Here is a 22170-nt window from a genome sequence, read left to right on the forward strand (position 1 = left end):
ACGATCAGTCTACCAAACGGCAGGAATAAGGCATAGTTCACACCTTTGGCTTTAGTTCTCATCTGTTTACTGTGATACCTACAAGATGGCTCCTTGAGATCATATCCCCCTTCTTCCCACAGACAGGGAAAAGAGATTATTTTTACCCATCTGCTGACCACCCCACTTTGACAAAAATAAATGAAACTAAAACTTGAGTCCAAGCCATCTTCCTGATACTTCTATCCCCCAGGAGTCTCAGGAACATGAGCAGCAGAGACCAAATGAGAGGAGACGACCCCAGAAATTTGAAGTTATAACCCGAACTCAAGTGCGACATCAGAATTCTGTTTGCATTTCCTTTCTCCTGCTTTCTGACACCAAGAAATTCCCCCAGATAGGAAAGTTACCATATTTTCAGTAATTTTTCTTTTTCCCTTTTTTTTTTTTTTTTAATAAAAGAAAGACTCAATCAAGTTACATTCAGATTTTCTTCCTCGCAGATATTGCCAAGGTCAGATACAGGAACCATACAAAAAGGCACTAAAGAAAAAGAGTAAGAAGAGGTATCTATTTAAAGGTACTTTCATCTTCCTCAGAAAAAAAGAACTTTTGTTCCAGAAGTTAAAGTTTATGTTCTGCACGGTCTTTACCTTGGATTATCCCCTATGATTCTCCTGCAGCACTGGCTCAGTGTGGTTGAGCTGAGGAAAAAACGTCCACTTCATCACAGATGCCTAGCACTGGTGCTGCATGGCCCATTACCACCAAGCCAGCCTCCCACTTCCAACCTCTCTAGATCATAGTGTTCACCTGGCTTCCATGACAGAAACAGTTGTATCCATCCTTTGATGGATGGTTATTTGATTATATGAGTCTTTAGGCCTGTGGATACTGTTCACCTTGGGAGGGTACCAAAAAGATCTCTTGAAACCAGACATGGTCTGTTTTTTCAAGCTGATGCCCCATCTAGAAAGTCTGAACAATTTAGACAAGAAAACCAAGTACAATAGCAACATAACAATGAGGCAACTATGGGAAAAAGACGAGAAATACCTACTAAAAAGTTAATTTGCTAAGGAAAAGTCTGGACTTCAAACAACGGCTTTTCTTCCCAGAGGACTGACTTGCGATGAAGGGTTGGCATCTGTTCAGTTCCTCTGTTCAGATCCTCCTCCGTGGCAAGCAGGCTTGCTGTCTCCTGCACAGATGCAATCAACACAACTGTGCCTGCCTGCAAGTTACATTCAAAAGGGTCTCATCCAGAACAGTCTGAACTTTGTTTTCCATCATGAAAAACCTATTGCAAATGTGTATTTTTATTTTTCCTGCCTGATCTCACACAGAGAGGCCACACAGTTAAAAGCATCTTTGGTAAGCTTTAAGTGGGAAGAGGTGGATGTGGAAAAGACAGTTTCTGTAGCACAAATCCCTTTGTAGTAAAAGGACTCAAGACTGAGCAATAAGTGTGGAAGAATCCATGCTTACATAATCACACAAACTGTAAGATTAGGTAAGTGATAAATATGCTTTCCTCTCAGAGAACTCTGAAGGTCTCTGTCAAAAAGGCAGCTTGTGTTTTACACCCAAAAGCAGACAACTGTCTTTAGTCACTCTACAAGGGCTGCTGAAAGCTGAGTTAAGTAAGTGATTCTCCTTCTCTCAAAATTGCAGCGTGTCTCACTAGACATCAGTGATTTCCTGTTGCATTCCCCCAGCTGGTGAGAGCTCTTGGGAGCATTATTTCTGATAGAATATATTTCAAAATGTAAGACTTTTTGCATTTTTATGGCCATATAGCATCTCTAGTAGACTTACTGACTGATAAAGAGTTGCTTTTTAAGAAGGAAGATTTTAATTTCAAAACAAGTTGGAATGTTTTTCTAAATCCTCCTAAACCTTCAGAATCCTATTTAGCATGTTTTGAGATTTGTAACTATTTTCGGTCTTTTTTGCTGGGATTTAAGAACTGCTTCTTCTATGTTTATAGTGCTTACTGTTCCTTGCTCTGGCAAAATAAAAGGGGTAATCAGCTGTTCCAGTTCATTGACCAAACCAAATTACTAGTTCGGTTTGGTTTAGATTTTAACTTTACACCACATCTAAAAAAAGTCCAAGTATTATTTTGTTCCTCTTCCTCCTACAGGTTGCACTGTTAAAAGGGTCCTATGTTACAGATCTTGATTCAACACAGTGACATGTCCTTCCTTTTCACTCTTTCTATTTAAGAAAGGAAGTATGTATTATTTGAAGTGGAACAGTAACATTAATTTCAGTAAGGTCCTAAAATTTAGGACTTTAACTACCCTGATTTCAAGGTAGCTAGAATTGCGTTCAGTGTTTTTGCCCATTGTACCACTACAAGAACACATATGAAGGATTTGCTTTGGCATTTCTTCTAAAGTTTCAATCAATATTGTGGAAAAAAATGCAATGGGAAAAATTAGTACACTGAAGACCAACAAAAGTTAGACATTTTTCAATTCATTTCTGCCAAGTGGGACTAGAACTGTGACCTCTGTAGCTCTCTCCAACTCCTCAGCAATTCTGAAAGCATCATAAAATACTGCTATCCTACAAAACAGAAATCGGGCATTTTTCATAACTCTTTTGAGAGGAATAGTCTCTTAAAGCAACAATCCTTAAAACTGATTGCTACCTTGAGTAAGTAAAGTTACTGTAGCATTAGTAGCCCCCTTACTAAGTCTAATGAATGTTACAGATTGCATTTAACAACTGGCAATTTTCAAGAGAGTCACCACATGCTTCTCAGCCCAGCAGGGCACTTTATGGCAAGCAAGTTGGAAATTGTGATCAATTCTGTAACAAAAATAAGCATAAAAGAAATTATCAGCAAGTCAAATACTTGAAGCTGATTTATTTCCACAGTAGCTGGATGTAAATACTTCCTCTTCTCCACACTGGTAGACTTTCAGTTCAGGGATTATATTAAGAGATTCAGAACACTGTGGCTCCCTCTGATTGTTGTGTTGTGTAAAAACTATTGTGAGAGCATGTTCAGCCTAGTTAGGCAGGAATTTTACCATCTCTATAATTAGCTCTGGAATCTGACATCATCACCCCCTCAAGGTTCTCTAAAATTTTAATAGCCTAGTTTATGAATATTCATTTGTCAGCATTACACTTCCAGGGATTTATGAAAATCCAATGGCATGTCAGTTCCCAAATAGGTTCCATTATTCCTGCTGCTTCCTTAGCATATTTATTACAAGCCAATTTTATGCTGTCAGAAGGTACATCAAGTCTGCAATTGGACCAACCATCTAGGTCGCTCCATAGAGATTAATAGACAAAGCAGACATTTGAGTGCTACTCCCAAGGATGCCTATTAATCCCTCCGCTGGATATGATGCCTCTTCACAGGTCTCATCAGTTCTAGGCTATAAAACCTGTTTCTCCCTTATCTCCTCCTGTTCCTCCTACATGCCACTGCAATTACAAACCAAGCACGCGACAACCAGCCCTTCAAAGGCTGCTCCTATATAAGAGAGAACAGTCGCTCAAACCACAAAGGGTTTATGAGATGTGTACAGACAACTATTTCACACAGTCAGCTTGCTTCAGCAAGTGCTATAAGTCAGATGAAACTGGCACACTGCAACAGCTAAATAAAGTTTGTGACACATTATTCCATTACCAAGAAGCATAAACAGTTCTTCTGTACCAAAATGTATAATCTGTTTGACAGTTGTTCATTTTTTTTCAGAACTGTGACAGCACTTCAGCTTTAAACCACTGGCTTGGATATTACTGTATTTCAGATACGTGACCCAACCATCCCCAGATGTAAAGCATCTCCAGTTCTGAAAGGAGAGCTCAATAAAAGGTCATAGTACAGGTAGATCAAAAGCTCTTATGAAGTTGAATTAGGGAACAAATGTTTAGAGAACAGTTAGTAAGGCATCTGAAATTTAAGACTACATTAAATGTATTAAGCCAAGTGTATTTTTAGTCAATTATTTAGAAGCTTCCTCTTAATATTCATGCAAACTGGAAAGCAAAACTAGAAAGCCAAATAGCATTTGTCATTTCTCTTATCTATTCCTTGGCCATGCTTCTCTTTTGTCAGCAGAGAGGCATCTCAAGAAAGCTCAGAACTACTCTTATAAATTTCCTAACAAAATGAATTTAAGTAGATCTTTCTGAAGGCATTGTCAAACCTTACCTTAGAAAAAATGATGCAATTATGTGATTATCCCCTCACCATCACCACTGCAGAACAAACATGGTAAGAGGTTTGATTTGTCATACACGAGCATTCAGAGTTTATGCTTTCTGTTTCTGCTCCAAATATTTACAATGAAAAACTCTCAATTTGGAAGAGTCATTTCCAACAGTACCATTCAGCAAATGCAATATTTAAAGGTGTCCCCAAATGAAGCCTGCAGACTGCTTAAAGTTATCAGGAGAAAAGGGGGAGAGAAATGCAGATAAAAAATAACATAAGTAATAAAAAAGAGTATACTCCTTGAAGGGAAACGGAGGGGAAATTAGAGACCAGCAACTCAGACAGTGAAGAAGAAAGGTCAGAAGTCCTGAAGGATGTAATCACAATCCTGTTTTAAAAAAGGAAAGGCTAAAATTGTGACTGATACAATGGCCTATTGGCCTGTTCAGAAAGTTTGAAGTACCATAAATAAAATGGCTTTACAGAAGATCATCACTTGCAATTTTTCACTTGATGCTTCCTCTAGCTCTCCCAGGCCACAGATCTGGCCAGAGACTGGTGTTTGGGAATAGAATCATAGTTTCTTACTAAAACCTGGTGAAAAGTTTTGCACTACAGGCAGTCCTGCACACTGGTCAGGGTACAGCAACCATAGCAATTCAACTGTGGTTGAATTGCAGTATTTCTGGTTTGCTTCTGTAGAGAAACCAGGGTATTTGCTTTCCTAGCCTTCTTTGGGGAGGGGAGGGAGTAATGTATGCCATGTCTTCAAAACACAAAGAACTATTGTTAAAGTCCGAAGCTGTCTGTTTGCCCTAACAGGGATAGATCCTTTGTGGTAGAGGGGAAAGGGAAACCTCTCACTTACAAGAGATTCCCTTCAGAAGCAGAATGGAGGGTTTGTTATTGTTATTACTATTATTTAAAAAACATCAAAAAGTTAAAATAATTTACCTCAAGAACCCCCAAGCTAAAAGCTCATTTTTTGCTTCTCTATTTGCTCAAAAAGGAGAGGAAAAAACCCCAAACCATGTCTGCCCTGAAACACTTTTCTCCCCCCATTTATTTATTTATTTTTAGTGGCTTACAAGCTAAATCTCTAGCACGCAACAAAACTAGGTTTAGGTAGCTGTCAACCCTCAAAGCTAAACAGTTACAACACTTGGCAGGTGGTTGTAGGAAGGACGTTGAGCTACAAGGAAAAACATGATCGGCTGGGTAAGGCTGAATGCCTATTTTTCATTTGGCACCAGATACTCTGGTAGGATATGTTGGCCAGGGTCAGGGTCCTGAATTATGTAAATATTTCCAAACGTTTAGAGCTTGGCTGCCTTGCTAGACCACCCACACGGAGTACAGCTTGATGGCCATGGGAACAGTACCACCAACTACATTGTTTTTTACTGTACTCTACTGAATACACTTAACTCTCAGTGAACTGAGATAATTACTCCTCTGTCAGCAGTACAGCATCCCTTTGCAGGGAGAAGGATGCATCTCAGCTGCATCAGCTTTCATGGTTAGGTTTCAGCCTACCAGTCTTGGAATATGCAACAGCCACCCCTGAGTTTTGTTCCGCTGTTAATAGGGGGAACAAACATACAGGTTTGTGGTAGCAATGCAAACTCCAGAAAACTGCTTGGTAAATCAACTAATTGTAGTATGCTGCAAAAGAGAAGCAATTTATTAGTGTTAATTAATCCAGAGTTGTTTTCAACTCAAACCATTTGTTACATTCTGCAGTAAACCAGCAGGTTGCATTTCACAGCCACTGAATCAAAGTTATGAATAAGGAGTAAAATATCCCAAGGTACAGAATAAAGCACTGTCAGGATACATGACATCTAAGTGAAGTAATGTTGAGAACTAGTCATTTACACCTCCTAGGGTGTAATCCCATGATGCAATATTCAGATTAAATCTTAGACTATTATCCCACTATATCAACCCTGTCTGTTCCCAGCAGAGAGGTGACCCAAAGATCCTGTTTAAACTAGCCCATTTATCCAATCAAGACAGTAAAAACAAAAGCATAAGAGAGCTCCTCTTCTCTAAGCACTTCCCTTGGTTCTCCTTCAAACCAGCTCTAGGCTTCAGCCTCAAAGCTTGGTCCCTAATCCTCAATCTCTCTAAACTCCTGCTTTCACTTTCTCTCTGTACCTACAAAATTCTGCATAGGGAGCAAATAGACTGCCATGGAAGGCTGCTTGAAATGCCAGGAAGACAAGCCAGGGCAACTAAGCCTAATAGCTCTTGATTTATCTTAAGTGTTTGCCAAGAGGAATTTGCATGGAGTCACTTTTTTTCCTGACAATTACTTCCACAGAGTTGTGTTGTCATGAAATTTCATTGTCTGCATCCAGTCTCGTGTCATCACAGGCAATTGCACGTCACTCATAGAAGTCTACTCAATTACTGGCCCTAGGTTTGATTCAGACTTACTTACCCATTTAATGTTTCACTATAAACTAGCTACTTGTGTGCTGGCCTCAATCAAGCTGTAAAGTTCCTGTGGTATCAAACATAAGTCTTTTGTAGCTGCACTTCAAAATTACGCCCCAGCTTTACTTCCACCTATTTGTACTTAAGTCCAAACAACCCAGCTTTGGCAGTATATAAACCTTTGTAAATCAAGACAAAAGTTTACTTATATCTCAAATGAAAGGTGCAGAACTGATTTCAAATAGAAGACTGTTCAGACTTAAGTCCCCACAACACTCCTTCAGAAGCATCGCACAGAGGCAAGTAGATAACTAAGCAATTATAACACTGGACTAGAAGAAACAGTGGTAGGCTTGGTCCAAGAATCAATATGGTGTGTTAAAATAAGAGAGAAGCTCTCTTTGGCATAAAAGTATTAACATAGCACTCTCACAAAATATTATCCTACCTGCCTTTACCATGGTTTATTTAAGCCTCTAAATCAAGCAAACCGAGGGTATGGTGAACACAGTATGACAGACCTCAAGTCATGAATATTTAAATGCTGACATTCCACCTGATGTAGTGAAAGCAATGCAAACCACTGAGGTACCTCACAGCTCATAGGACCCCCAGTTTTTGTCACTTCTCCTGCCATCTAACTAGAGCCAACAGTGTTCTCTACTCACCTGTCCTTCATTCTCACTCCCACACTGAGCAGCTCTTTTCAAACCCTGACTCCTCCCACCCTTCTAAATCAGCACCCACACGGGCACAGCCAATGTGAGCAGGACTGGGGAAGTCACGGGGCTAGAGAGCAAAGGGAAAAAAGTTGTCAGTCAGAGCAGTTCCTCAATCTGTGCAGCCATGTAACCAACGGACACACATGGAGAGAGTGGTTCAGGAGCAAACTGGGAATGGGAGGGCAAGTGAGAGGTATTCCTCAACTAGTATTTTAAAGTGAGGTTGCCACTTCCACTATTCCCATCTACCAGTCCAAACCATCCGTTGCCTAAAGCACTCATAAGAAGTTGGTATCCCTAGCCTTAAACATGTGCAGGAACATGATCCGGTAGGTGTGCTTGAGTGTCTAACTTAGGTGGACAACCACCATCATTCCTGACAGTAGTAAGAAAGAATGTGACTGGCCTCATCCAATGGTGTCCGAATTGCCTAGGTATTTCCAAAAGAAATGAGACCCGAATTTGAAACTCACCAGCCTAAAACCTGAACCCTCTTCAAGAGAGCCCTCAACACCAGCCTGTAAGCAAGTGAACAGCAAGGCTGCTCTTGACCTCCTTTGTTTGAAGCACTGCAGCTATGAAGAACACAGTGTCTTATTGTTGAATTTATATTCTTCTACAATTAGTAACTGCTACAAATCCTCCTAGTTAATATGCCCGACACACATTGCCAGCTCAGAGAAAAATGTTGGACTGAAGTGTGTTGATGTTGTTTTCTTCTTTGACTCAACCATTACAAATCCTTATAGCCAGCAAATATATAATAATCCAAATAGCCAGAAACATGATTAACACTGAAAGAACTAAGCCTTTATGGCTCTGAGTAAGTGCCAGAAGGGATCATTTTTCCTGTGCCCACCTAAACAGAACCCTTACACATAAAGTGTTGTGACTTCATCTAATGACCGATCAGCAAAGGCTTCCAGCCTCTGGTCAGAAAAGAAATGCCAACCATCTGTATGTATGGGAGCTTTTTTAACTTCACAGCTCTAAGTTGCCAGAGTTCCTCTGAGCTGAACACTTATCGCTCTTATGTGGCACAACATGCTACATGTGAGCATATGATCATCAAATATCTTCTGAGCTCTGAGATACTTCAAGACAACCAATTCTTTGCTACTCTTTCAAAGAACCAAACCTAACCATGTTTTCTACAGCTTAAATATCCCATTCTCATCTCTGAGATCTCTGGCTGGACAGGTGACTCTTCAAATACACACCACAATCAGTAGCTAGATGAAGACTTGGTATAGATTCCTCCATGCCAACGGTTAGTTCAGTTAGTCTTTCTTGCTCTTAATAAGCCAAAAGACCCTTATCCTTTCTAGAAATTTCAACAAAAATATCAAAGTTGTCCCCACACCAAATACAAACAATTTTTGCAAAGAGAATACATTTCTTCCAGAAGTGTTCTGATTCACTAGCATTTCGGGTACAAAATAACTGTAACTAGTTGAAGCACAATTCTAGATGATTGCTATATAAGCAGAACTGACCACAAAATAACTTCTAATGGTTTTCTTCATTCTCAGTACAGTTGGATAAGGTTGACTGAAAGTGCAATGTTCTTGATTTTTTGCAGAGGTGCAGAAACATTTCTGCATTAATTGCTCAGTTCAGTTTTAAATGGCTGTGGCAGGACTCACCCTGCTCCAAATGCTAACAAAGCAATTGTTAGAACATCCATAACTCCGATATTTGCATGAAAAAACTGACAAATGCATTTGACAACATCAAAATTGCATCTGCCACAATTACATTTGTAGCATAGCTTTCAATATCTGTGCACTGATAATCAGAATATCTTAGTATGTAGATCTCTAACCAAAATGTATTCTATGCTATTTTATATGGTATAGGGTTTTTTCTACTAATGTTTCCCTACTGATAATTTAGTAAGAATAATTAAATTAAGAAAAGATGAGAAGCCTCAACCTGAGAATTTGGTATTTAAACCTGTAACTGTAATGCTGCCTTTAAAGACTTGAGTTCATTTTACAGTTATAAAATTGTTTCCTATTCCAAAACCCAACCTCCAGCTATGAACATAAAGATTGCTTCCTTGCAAAGACGACCCTTACTATAATAGGATGTTTTGAAAGTCAACTTGTACAATTCACACAGCTTTCACTGAGTGCAACCCAGGGAGTCAGCATACGTTTTTTGTTTGAAGTAGTTTTAGTATAAACTAACTCCAGTTAGTGTTTTTAAGGCATGCAGTAAGCTTCATTTCTCTCAACTTCAAGAGTCTACCAAGTTGCTTAGAATTATCAACATTGAATCCCTGAGTCTGTTTCTTTCAAATGAGTTATAGGCTCTGGATGGTTAGATTACAGTAAGAAATGTATTATTCAAGGTTAGCTTTACTCACTGTAAAAAATGGCTACTTGTCTTCACAATGAAGAGGAAGAAAAAGTGAAATCCAATGCTGCTGGAGCAACAACTGCCACAGTTGTTCAGCTCCAGTTGCCTGTGTTAACAAATCAGACAAGTTTTTTTTGATTGGAAACTGAAGGCAGGCAGGTGTTACAATGACTGACACCAAAGCCAAGTGAACCCAGATCTCTCAACTCCTAGAGCTAACCTGTGATTACAGAGTTAGCATTACGAACCCCTAGTCACCACTGGAGTGCAAACAGCTGCCTGAAATGTTGCTTCCAGTAGGATCTCACCTTGGTTTTGGGGCCAGTTGACAATTAACAGAAAAAGATATTGAAATAATGCCCATTTTTCACTCTAATATAAACAGTTGGGGTAATTATTTTCTAAAAGTTAAAGAGTTATTCTAGCTGACTCTGAGGTTTAATTGGCTTCTTGTCAGAAAGGGCAAGATTGAAAAAGTCACATGTAATGAACAAACAACTTGCATATTGCTTAGATCATTTGGTGCAACTGTTTTGAAACATTAATCCACACTCCTCCCTCATTCTGCAGCAAGTTAATAGGAGACAGTGCTAGCTTTGTTATATTTTAGAGAACAGACAGAAATTTTGTCTAAATCTAAGGCTGATACAGTAGAACAAGAATGAAATCCTGCAGGTCTTTGCTGACTGCCAAGAGTTTTACAGGTATAAGCCATGAGGACCACATTTGGCAGTCATTAACTCCATAGAAGTATTAACTTCTCACAGTACTTTGGCACACAATCTCTTGACTAACACCTGAATCCAGTTCCTTTGTAACAAACCAGTAGTAACAGCATGGCAAATTTTGGCATCAAACAGCTCAGTTCTGTCAGGAAATTACACACTTCCTGTCTAACAGTCTGATGGAGCCTGAAGTTGTTTTAGAAATGTACCTGGCCTTAGTTATTATACAACACATGATGCTTCATGTCCAAGTTCATCATAATGTTTTCTTGTATACCTGAAAGGAGACAACCCCAGAAATCTGTATTATTTTAATCTGGGTCTTTGAAGTCTTACTTTAGAGATTACTTTTTTTAAAAAAATAACAACCACCACCTCTGAAAACTGGCATCATTAGAGCAAATAGAGCCCAACCCATCAACTAAATCCAAATAAATCAGCAGAGACTTAACGCATAATTGCACTACCCCATCTACTGAAAGACTCCCTTCAACACACCACCACATGAGTAAATGACATCAGAAACATTTTTATCACCAGTTACCCAATGCATTCTTATCTGCTTAAGGCAGATTCCAACTAGGACAGTTTTGCTCATTAAAAATCACAACTATCCAATGTGCCTGTTAACTCTAAACTGCCTAGTTGGGGAAGTAGCAAAAACAGTGAATTAGTGGAGAGCATTTTGCCCCCTGCCTCTTTTGAGAGCACACTATTCCCCTCCATTACACCAAATGAAGGCTTTTTCCACGGGGAAACAGAAGCCTATGCGTTCACTGTGAACTGTGATGCCTCTGCAAAGTGAGTAATCTTAACCACCCTGTAGCTGCAAACTATTCCAGAGCTTTTGCCTCTTTAACATTGTAGTGAAATCACCATGCACAACAGCTAACACATTGGGGAACAAATATGAACTCCAACAATGGTAATTTAAATTAAATGAGCTTGTGCAATTTTCATCTGTGTTCATTATATGAAAGGCTTCATAAACAAGAACCAGTCTTGCGAACATGTCCTACATAAGGAAAATTATAATGTTGCATTTAAAAAACACAAACCCAGAAACCACAAATTCTACAGGTTCTTAATAGTGTTTTGCATAAATAAATGTACTAAGAATATAAAAAGCTTTCATACCACTTCATCAACATCAATCTAAACAAGAGAGAAGTCTCAGCTCATCATGTGTTACGATGTGTGCAGGATAATGCACATATCCTTTTCCACACAGAAAACCTGCAAAAGGTACCTCTGACCTGTCTGGAAATGTCTTGCTCACAAACGGCTCAACTCCATCAACTCCGAGTCTACCTTGACTCACTGTGAAGAAATGTGTACTGCCATTTCACTTTTCCTCAACTAGATAGTTTTGAGAAGATCTATGTACAGATACAGTGTAATCTCTGTGTAAAAGTAAAAATGACATAGATAGATTAAAACTACTTACCTGTTTCTACTACCTTTATCCCATATAAACTCTCAAATATATGGAATTTATTTAGCAAAGAAATGAGAAGTATAAAGCTGTAGTCCTTCTGAATAAAGCTCCTAGAAATCTGAAATACTCCTTCCTGCTGGAAATTTTTGCCAAGAATGTAATTTAGCAATGCAATCAAGACAAAGCATCGTTGAATTACTGCTTAAATTGACTAACTAATCCCCCAGAGATAGCAGAGAAGAAAGTTTACTGGTTCCAACAAGTTGAAGAATCTGCTTCACCAAGAGGAGTTGATACTGTTACTTCTCATTAATCAGAATGTTTCCTGCATTACACCCTTAGCACATTTGAGCCTGAAACTCAAGTTAAAGGCTCTAAGAGTATCTTTCTGCTCTTGGCAGGCTTTGGGGTATCTAACGTCCATATCTGATGTCTTTGTGGTCTGTTTTAAGGCTTTTAAGGCATTGACATTTTCTAACAAGTTTATAGGAGCACAGCACGGGCATGCTAAAATGGTGGAGCAATTTATGTCAATTTGCTTTTTAAAATGCAAGTAGCAAGTAAAAAAAAAATAAATGTGGATCACTTATAAAAGAATACCTATTAAAAATACCAATTCCACTGGAAACAATGTAAAAACATTTTAAAGTGAAGTACCAAACTGAAGTACACACCTGTTAATCCAAGACAAAAATTAACAGGCTATGTGAAGGAGGATATTGATTGGGCAGTTTCTTCCTAACCCTTTCTTCTGCAGGTAGAAGGATTCAATCTCCTATAAAAATATGGAGATAGTGGTAAGTATTTAAATGTATATCTAACAAGATATGTATGAGAAAAATTAAATATATGGGGGGGTTTATTCCAGTAAAGTATTTCTTTCCCTAAACTGATAAAGTAGTTTTTAAACATTAGCTCTCCAGATGTGTTCTGTCTTCTGGCATTCTGTAGGCTAAAACACAGGTTTAGATAATTAAAAATAAAAATTCTAGATCCATTTGACAGAGAAATACAGATTTGTAATCTGAAGAAAGTGGAAGATGGCCTTAAATTGCTAGTTCCCGATAGTGAAACTGAAAACCAGAAAATTTATTTCCTTGGCAAGGACATTATTCTTATGTTTCTGGAGATTAAAATACAACACCTGGAACATCCCTGAAGCAAGGAACCTCCTCTTTGCCCCTGGCCCCACTCCTTATGCTCCCCCACTTTAACAGCTGATATTGCTGCAAGACAGGAAGGTAAAACAGTGCCAGTAACTTCCACCTATGGTGTCATGATGATGTTTAAAAATAAGAGAATGGAAAGTTGGAGGAAGCTTTCTTCAGAACACTCCAAGTCTCAAAATACAAAATTCTCCAATGCAACAGTATTCATGTGTGTTTATATAACTTCTTAAATGTAGGAGAAAATTCCTAATGAAAAACTTTGTTTTCATATTAGTGTTCTCATAGCTGCATGTAGTACTGTGGCTAAGGTTAATGCATTAAAATGAAAAAGATGAGAGACACCTCACAAACCAATCAGTAACAGGACCTTCCATTCATAGCAGAATGAACTCATCTACTAAGCAAAACCACGAGAATAAAAACACAAAATGCCTTAAGGAAGGCTGAATGACTGGCATGCACAGGCTGGAATAAACCCACTCACATTTCAATCTGACAAAGTCACAAATATTCTAAAACAACTGTCTAGAGTGACTGCGTGCAAGTTCCCCAAATGAAGTGCTACTTACTTCAGAATCTTGTAAAAAAATCCACTTGTCTGCCTTTACACAAGAGGGGAAAGAAATAAGGTACAGATGCAGCAGAATGGGTCAAAATCTTCTCAAAATAGTTACCAATAATGCCTGAAGCTCTCTTCAGCCAGGTATCTCATAATTCTTGTTTTAAAGAAGTTTCTCACTTCAGCTAAGATTCCTTTCCAAAGGACCTAACACTCTCACCCCTTAAGAAAACAGAAAAGTGACTTCACAAAAGTTAAAAAATATCAACATGCAAGGCTGGCAAGTACATGTGCAGTCAAGATGATTCAGATAAGTCAGATAAATTTAGAACAGTGCTTTCCTAAAAGTATGCGTTCACCAAATGCAGTAAATATGCAGGAGCTATATCCAAGTGCTGATTCCAAATATTAGAGAAAAAAATTTATTAGTGAAAATCTTCTTTTAAGAGTTCGCTGCCATCTGAAGTCCTCAACAATGTTATTCCTTGATCTGCCTTCAGTATTTCCATCCATTACTGGATTTATCCACATAAAAAGCTAGAGGCTCTCCAACCTCAGAGGACTAAGCCAAATGCAGTGTGGCAACTTCACATAGGACCAACCTTTTATGGTTGGAACAGTAGAGCTTTGATACAGCTAATCTGCCATAAATAGCTCTTGAAACTCAGAAGGATCAAATCAGCTGTTGCAACAGTCCCAGCCTGTAGCTGCTTCAAATCCAATTATACTGTCAACTCTATCTTGCAGCTCTCTCCTTTTTACTTCCCTCATCCAAAACTTTTTTAGTCCTGCTCCTGTGAGAAATTAAAAGTTGCAAAGACAAATGCATCAGAATAAAATGCAATTAATAAAAATTTGAAACATGCACAAGTATTCTTACAACTATCTTAAGGAACAGAAATTTTATTCTGTTGAAAAACAGCTTAAGAATTTGATGCCCATTAAAAAAAAAAAACAAACTATCAGCCCTGACTTGTAATGCAAACATACAATTTGAAATAAGCAAACAGTTCCAAGAACTGCAAGCTTAGATTTAAAAGGTGGGTGAAACCAAGGAGATAAACTTCATGGAGCACTGTCCATGGCTCAGATTAAGGCATAAGGCATTGAATTGCTTGCATGTTTTTTTCTGTAACTTAAATACTCTTGAAAAGTATTAGAACTCACTGTTTTAAATCTTGAATTACAATGTTTCCTTTCAGGTAGTTAAAACCATTTTCACATAAAGAAGCTGAGAACTGTCATTTAAGAATTCTTAAGGAACTGGGAGCTTCCAAACTGTATGCTTACTAACTGTACAAGTCAGTAAAACTCTGAAAATTACCACTAGGACCACTAGAGCACAGTAATTCCTGAGAAACTAGTACAGTGACACTGTTTTGGAAAAAGACACAGGTTTGGAACCAGTGAAACACATGCGAGTACCATTATCTTTATGGTTTTCCTCACAGTGCAAAGAAGAAGCGCACAGTACGTAAGTATATGTAAACAAAGGAGATATCTTTCTTTTAACCACATATTATTAACATCTCCTCAGTCTTTCCAAAACAAAGAGTTCTGTTACTCCAGTGCAGTACAGGAACTCTGGCACTTCAAAGGGAAGAAGTGTCTTGTGGGCAAAGTCTGTATCCCATCTCCTGTGAGCGCATAAATCCTGAACATTGCCAGGGCATCTTCCTGGGCATGATGTCTACCGTCTAGGCATCAGTCCTCCTTGTACAAGCTGGGGAAGAGGGGATTGCTAGCTCCCAGTATTCAGGCCCTTCCTAAAGCAGTTTGAAATCTTGCTTTTTTAGAAGCTACTCCAATGAGACACAAAATACAAAATTAATCATCTTCCATGTCATGGAAAATTGTCAGCCATATGCCATCTTAATCCTCCCTGAGCTTGTGTTAAATTTTATCATCTCAGTTAAAGGGCCTGAGTTTAAACTGATTTGCAAAGCATGTAACATATCTTGAACACACAAAAGAGTCCCTGCTTTGAATCTTGCCTACACAGATGATGACAAAGCCTTTTCAATTAAGTGTGGGTGGGTTAAATGAAGTGGCTCTCTATCTCCTCTAAATTGTGCATGAAGAACCCAGCTGGGTCACCTTCTGGAAGTCTCATAAAAGTCAAAGAGCTGGAAGAAGGCACAGAGAGTTTTCCCTGTAGGCTCTAGCAAATGCCCAACCAAATCAATTCAGATGTACAGGGGACAGTGAGTTTTTCATTAGCATGGAGTTAACTGAACATGTGACAAGTAGATAAAACAGACCAGCAAGATCTGCCCAAATAAATTTATCGCTTTGAACACGGCTTGTAGAACTTGTCACATTATGCCTCTGCACTGTGGTGAAAAAAAAGTAGCTGAACCAACTGCTGACAAAAGTTCAACAGAGCTCTTAAAAATGCAGCAGGCATGCTTGCAACTGGTAAGAGCAGCCATGAGCATGCTGCCAGAGCACAACCACTGGTGCTTTATGCCCTATCCATAACCATTTAAAATCCAAGGTCTTTTATTACTGTGGAATTTGAAGGATGCGAGTTATGACATGGAAACACACCCCCTCTCAAGGAGCAGGACTGGGATCGCTTGTTTCTTTTATAGAAACCACTCTGCATTCATTCTCCCTATCACACATGGAACTATGTTAAAGATTTCACTTTCAAACCTAATTTGAAAAAAAAAAAAAAAATCCTGTGTGTGCTCGACTGCTTTGGCCATAAACACACAAAGCAGAACCACAGAAATGCAGCAGTTTCTCCCTCTTTCTCCCCAATACAAAATTTCTGTAAACAGGGTAGAGGAAGCCACAGCCAATCCATTAAATCACCACTAGCTCTTTGCAGCAAGCCTAAAATCTAGCATGTACCTTCCAAAGACTATCACCTCTATTATCAAAGAGAGTGAGACATCACGCACTTCTCAGGCCACAGGTTCTGTCCCAGTAAAGACAGAAGTACAAACTAACAGACACACTTTTGATACCCAGGTCTTGCATTGCAAGAGAGGATATGTGCTTCTATGAGTAACAGTCAAGAAATAACAGCAGTGTAGCATGCAGTGAAGTGCGCACAGCTTGAAAAATCTGGATTAAGCAGGAATTTATTTAGCAATTCAGCTTCACAGTTAACAGATATCTTCTTTACAGCTGGGAAGGAGAGACTTCCAGAAGACAGACAAATTTAATAAAAAGTGACTTACCAGTATCCATTGTTAGAATCATGACCCCACTGCTGTGTCCCAGGAAGCAGGAAGCCTTACCCATCCAGTGTATGCGAATGACTCAGAAGGACAGCATGGCTTTGTTTCAGCTTATATCTTGTAGCTCATTCCCCCTCCTCCCTCTCATGGGATAAAAGTGTTGCCTGTGCCTGACCATCCCTATTGGCTCAGCTAGGGAACCACACTCATTTAGCATATTCAAGTTTCTGTGAGAGCCTAAATTGACCCATGGAGGATTTTTTAATTTATCTTAAAGGAAAAAAAAAAACAACCACCAAAAAAACAAAGAAAAACAAACCACCCCAAAACAACACAAACACTTTTTGTCTTTCTGGGAGAACAAACCCTTCATTCTTTCACTATCAGATGCATATTACAGTTAGTGTTATTGCCACAGGACCAAACGAATCCCTGAACTCTGAATTGGTGAGAAGGTGGCAAATCAGGGAGGACATGGACAGTTCCACAGAATTCCATAATCCCCAGTTCAGCTGCGCTTTGTCTGTGGGAATAAAGCCACGCGTTTTGTGTCAAAGCCTATGCCCTCCAACCCAACTTATCCTCAGTGCAAACTGTATATATCCAAAACTGAGGATATCCCAAATTGTTGGGGAGGATTTGCTCTTCCATTTTATTTTTAAATAGGCAGAACAGTAAAAGACTGCTGTCTTACTAAAGACACACACCTGGACTCTACAGGTTAAACTCTGCAGTGAGGAAGGAGTAATTTCTTTGGTAATTTGTCAGGTTCTCTAAATGTAATGACTGGTATAATCTAGGCTCTACCTGAAGAATTTAGAAAGCTGTTATAATCTATTTGTGAACCACAACTCCAGTGAGATAATACAGTGTTAAAAAAATTCACCACAATATAAGTGAAAAATCTGATCAAGAGAAATCACAACTATTTGTTAGCTTGGATCAAACCACAGGACAAGATAAAAGTGCATTTGGACAGAGAGAAGGTGGAGGGGGAGAGGAATTGGTTTCTTTCTGCACTGTAAAATCCTTAAGAACTTTCAGTCAGACCCTGAAAGGCAAGCTCCTGTATCTTGCAGTGTGAACTGGCAACAGACTTGATATCTGCACTTAGGGATTCAGCAAACACAGTGAATGAAACCCTGGTGTTCCTGGTCTCCGATAAGAACTACCTTTTCTAAATAAAGCGTGGACATATTAGGCTACTGTCTCACCATGTTAGTCACCACTAGCTAACCTAAGATTCATATCTCTGAGACAACCACAAGTGTATTTTGGAAGTGTTGCTTGTGGTTGTTGAAATAAACTCCCTTCTCCTCCCCTCTGTTTTTAGAAAAGGTATCAGATGCAAGTCTCAGACACCAAGATTTGCAGAGCCACTAATGAAGTTAGAAGCCCCAAATCATAGAAAATAGCAAATTAGCAAAAGCAGTACAATTGAGTCATCACTTCTCAGATTTCTTAACCTTCTGTGATTTGCATGGCTTCACAGTAACACTCTTGAGACATCACAGTTTGAGGGAAACAAAATATGCCTGAAGATGAAAATTTCTGATGTTTTCTGTAGGACACAGCAATAAAAGCTTTGGAAAGAGGCATGAGTAATTCAGATCCTAGAAACAAAGCTGAAATCCTTCACAATGGAAATCAGGGAGAAATGGCCCAGGGGGACAGGCTGCTCTTCAAAAGCCTTACTACTGAAAGAAGGACACAGTGTTAGAAAGGATGTCAAGACTGAATAGATTAGTAGCTTCAGCCAAAGTTTACAACTCTCAGTTATCCAGGATGCTGTTTTGTTGACCATAATAAATAGCTAAGTACATCTGGCAACAGCTCAGGCCAAGTGCACAGATGCATGTTAAAATTCTGGGAGTGACACTGGGCATAGCTTCCTTTCTTACCAATGATTATTAACTTGAAGAGAGATGCAACAGTAAAGAAGATGCTTTTGCACTCTCCCTACCACACCCTTTTTCACCTAGCAACATCTTTACTAAAAATTCCCAGTGCTCTAAAAAAAAAAAAAATCTGTGACAATAAAAATTAAAGTTTTGAGTATGTCTTCAAGTAGTGCAATCCCAAAGTCTCAGAGGAACTGTACAGAGGGAATAGTTAAATACCAGTCCTTACCAACAAGGTAGAAGGTGAAAAGCACTTCTAAGCACAGCAGAGGACCTCGACTCTCTGCACAAGACACCAGGCTAATCCAACACTAACATTTCCATCCTCAGGCCAACTGAGCATGAATAATACTGCCAGAGAACACTAGGCACAATTGGTACTACACCAAACATACATGTTTTAACAAAAGCATTATCATATGTTGTATAAGAGCAAACCACTTTCAATAGGATGACATTCCCCATAAGCTTGGCTTTCCCAAGAAGTCTAGTACTACTATTCTAGAGCAGTAAAGTGTAAAAGTTCAAGCAAACTGTTCTCAAAACAGAAAAAAATAAATTCTGGGTCAGCAAGAGATTGTGAGGTATTGCATGGCATTATTTTTTAAAACAGTACAATTCAGCTTACAAAGTATTCAGAAAAGTAGTTGAATCGAAACCGTAGTAGGGGGAACAGTCTTATTGACATCTGAGAAAACAAAAACAAAAGAAATGGTTTTGCCTTTATCCTCAGGAGGAAAAGGATGAAGTTTCCAGCTAGGTCAGAGAGAACATAGCACAGGGGTTCAACATATGACATTAACCTGAAGGATACCACTGCACTGACAGGGGATTTATAAAAAAGGGTCATCCCTCATGTTTTAATTCGATCCTAAACGGCAGAAATTAAACAATTCACTGTTTTTCAAGCTACACTAGGCCGCAAGAGTCGGCTGAAATTTCTGTAATTAAAAATAAACCAGCATTAGAAGGAACACTGCATGTTTCTTTGTATATAAGCAGGGCTGCTAAAGTGTCCAACAAGACAGTACATGAACTTGCACATGAAGCCTTGGCTTTCCTGTCTTTTGTGGAAGTTACACAATACAGATAATACATGATAAATGGTATGCTGCTAGCAAAGCCACCACACTGTGAATTTAAATAAAAAAGCCAACAAAACAAAATACACGTTTATAAACTGTGTCTACTGGAATTATATGAAAAGCATGTAAATGACTCATCTGATTGTGCCTTGCACATTTCCCAGCCTCTAAAGTCAACTGGAGTCTTACCCAATGCAACTCTAGCAACAAAGTAGAAAGGTAGGTCATGACCTCCAGAGATCACCAATTTTCTTCCATTGTTTTACGGTCTAATAATCTGGAATCCATATAATTGCTTACTGAATATATAAGCCAGTTATGGGTACAATAAATACTGCACAGTATTGCAAGATTCTGTGGAAGAACGTGAACACGTCCATCCAAAGATTATATAACCAAAAAGCCTGTGGTTTAGGTATCAGACCTTCTCAGTTTATGTCTTGTCTTACCTTAACCACATTAAGTATAAAAATTGCATACTGTTAACAATTTCTGGTTGTTTAAATTGTCTACTAAAATAATCCTCATGGAATTTAGTTGGAGTGGGGGTTTGTTTTGTTTTGTTTTTATATACAACCAGACTACCCATTCATATGGTCTGATTGCATCATCTTCTGAAAGATACCATCATAAAATGGTTGTAAAAGCAAGTTCAGTAAGAAATTCTCTGGAGGCTTGACTTACTTGAGTCTTTGCTGGAAGAAGCTATTTAAGTACTATTTACTACATATTGCCCTTAAAAAACTAAATTCACAGGACTGTTCACATAATTTTCAGTACACGCTTTAGTCTTGCAAGAACAGGCTACTTCCTTAAATTATTCACTGCACAGAAAGTATACAACTAGTAACTGTGATGTGAATATGCTTGCTCTAAACATTTTTGGAGGAGGCTTTATACAAATGCTTTAGTTCAGAATCGTTGAGATTCAGTTCATTTCTTCCATGACCCTGCTCCAAAACTTCAGGAACTGGGGTTAAGTTTCACTTTTCTACTGCAAGTCTTACCAACTTTTCAAGCTCTGGAGCACATCTAAGAGTAAGCACAGTCCCTATTCCCTCACATTTTTATTTTTTTTTTAAATAAGATGTTAAAAACAGCAAAATAAGATTTTATTCAAACTTCCACTCTTTACACTGTGTTCCTCATGCCTTCACAAGTTACAGCAAGTTACAGCATGTTGCAAAGAAAACAGTTCTCAAGTAGTTTTGGAGCAACACTGAAACAGTGCCTACCATACCTCCCAGAAAAAAAAAACAAAACACCATAGAATGGTCTGGGTTGAAGGGACCTTTAAATACTATCTAGTCCAACTCCCTTTTAAAAGCATTTTAAGGCTAGCTTCAGTTCTCATGAAAACAGAAATAACTGATACTTGAACTCAAGCCTTACTTGCCTAGAATCATAGAATTGAATCATAGAATAGTTTGGGTTAAGAAGGGACCATTAAAGGTCCTCTAGTTCAACCCCCCTGCAATGAGCAGGGACATCTTCAACTAGATGGCAAGTTCTCTTGCCATCCCTTGAAACCCCTAAACTATTGTGCAGAACAAGCATATGCTACTCCCCGCAGAACAGCTGCCACCTCCCAGATCATCTAGAGCAATCATCCACTGACAGATTACCACCACTGTATCTTGGAGAAGGGGGAAACGGCTCCTGCCTACCAGCAGGCAGGCAGTCTACCACACTGTTTGCAACTCAAACAACACTTTTTTTTTTTCCTTAACAAAAATTGTTTCCTGCATCTGGTCTGAAAGACAGCAGTGCAAATGGTTGCCTACCAACTTCGAAGGAAAAGTACTATGGGTACAACTGGCAATTAAATTTCTTGCAGAATAAACAGATTTTTTTGAGCTATGTGTAATATATGAATAAGAGCAAGCAACAACATAAACTGCAGGATGGACAAGTTTGTGTTTAAAATAGCGAAGTCTTCATTCTCATCTCAACTGTCGGAAATCAGGACAAATGCCACAACAATCAACACTTTCAGCAGTGTAAATCAAGTACGGGAGGTCAACCAACCACTAAAACATCAGCTTATGCTTGAATGACTAGAACCATAATTCTCATCATTAAGAAGGGAGAGGAAGATAGGTGACACCCAAGTATCACTTCACATCTGCAACAAATAAAGGCTACATGTGGCGAGAGAAATAGTAGTATGAAAGCTCTTTCCAGGCAGTATGGCCAGAATTAGACATCAGTTCTCTTTTAGGAAAGTTAAGAGATAGATCATCTATTTATTATTTTGCTGATACAAACCAGTGACATCTTCCTGATTAAGTCAAAGAAATCACATCTGTCCACTCACAAAAATTATTTTATAAAACAATATAAAACCATCCTCCAAGAGCAAGATTAATCCCATAAACTATTATACACAAGTTATGGGAGCCCTGC

At 38.7% G+C, this 22170-nt stretch overlaps 1 protein-coding gene across 15 annotated transcripts in view; it reads right to left on the bottom strand.

Moving 5' to 3' along the window:
• The window catches only part of SVIL (supervillin), a 143286-nt gene that overhangs the window by 88755 nt on the left and 32361 nt on the right, over window positions 1-22170 (bottom strand). For 10 of the 15 annotated variants that reach the window (XM_074900046.1, XM_074900040.1, XM_074900049.1 and 7 more), the window contains exon 1: window positions 16779-16855. The exons of 2 other annotated variants lie outside the window; for them this stretch is intronic. In XM_074900046.1, coding sequence (XP_074756147.1) covers window positions 16779-16842 — 64 coding nt within the window. In that variant the 5' untranslated portion in view covers window positions 16843-16855. Of the gene's footprint in view, window positions 1-16778; window positions 16866-22170 lie in introns of those variants that run through there. 3 more of the 15 variants (XR_012633191.1, XM_074900053.1, XM_074900056.1) reach the window with 3 other exon arrangements.

The sequence above is a fragment of the Athene noctua genome, chromosome 2 (genome assembly GCF_965140245.1).
Source record: "Athene noctua chromosome 2, bAthNoc1.hap1.1, whole genome shotgun sequence".
In the NCBI taxonomy this organism is placed as follows: Eukaryota; Metazoa; Chordata; class Aves; order Strigiformes; family Strigidae; genus Athene; species Athene noctua.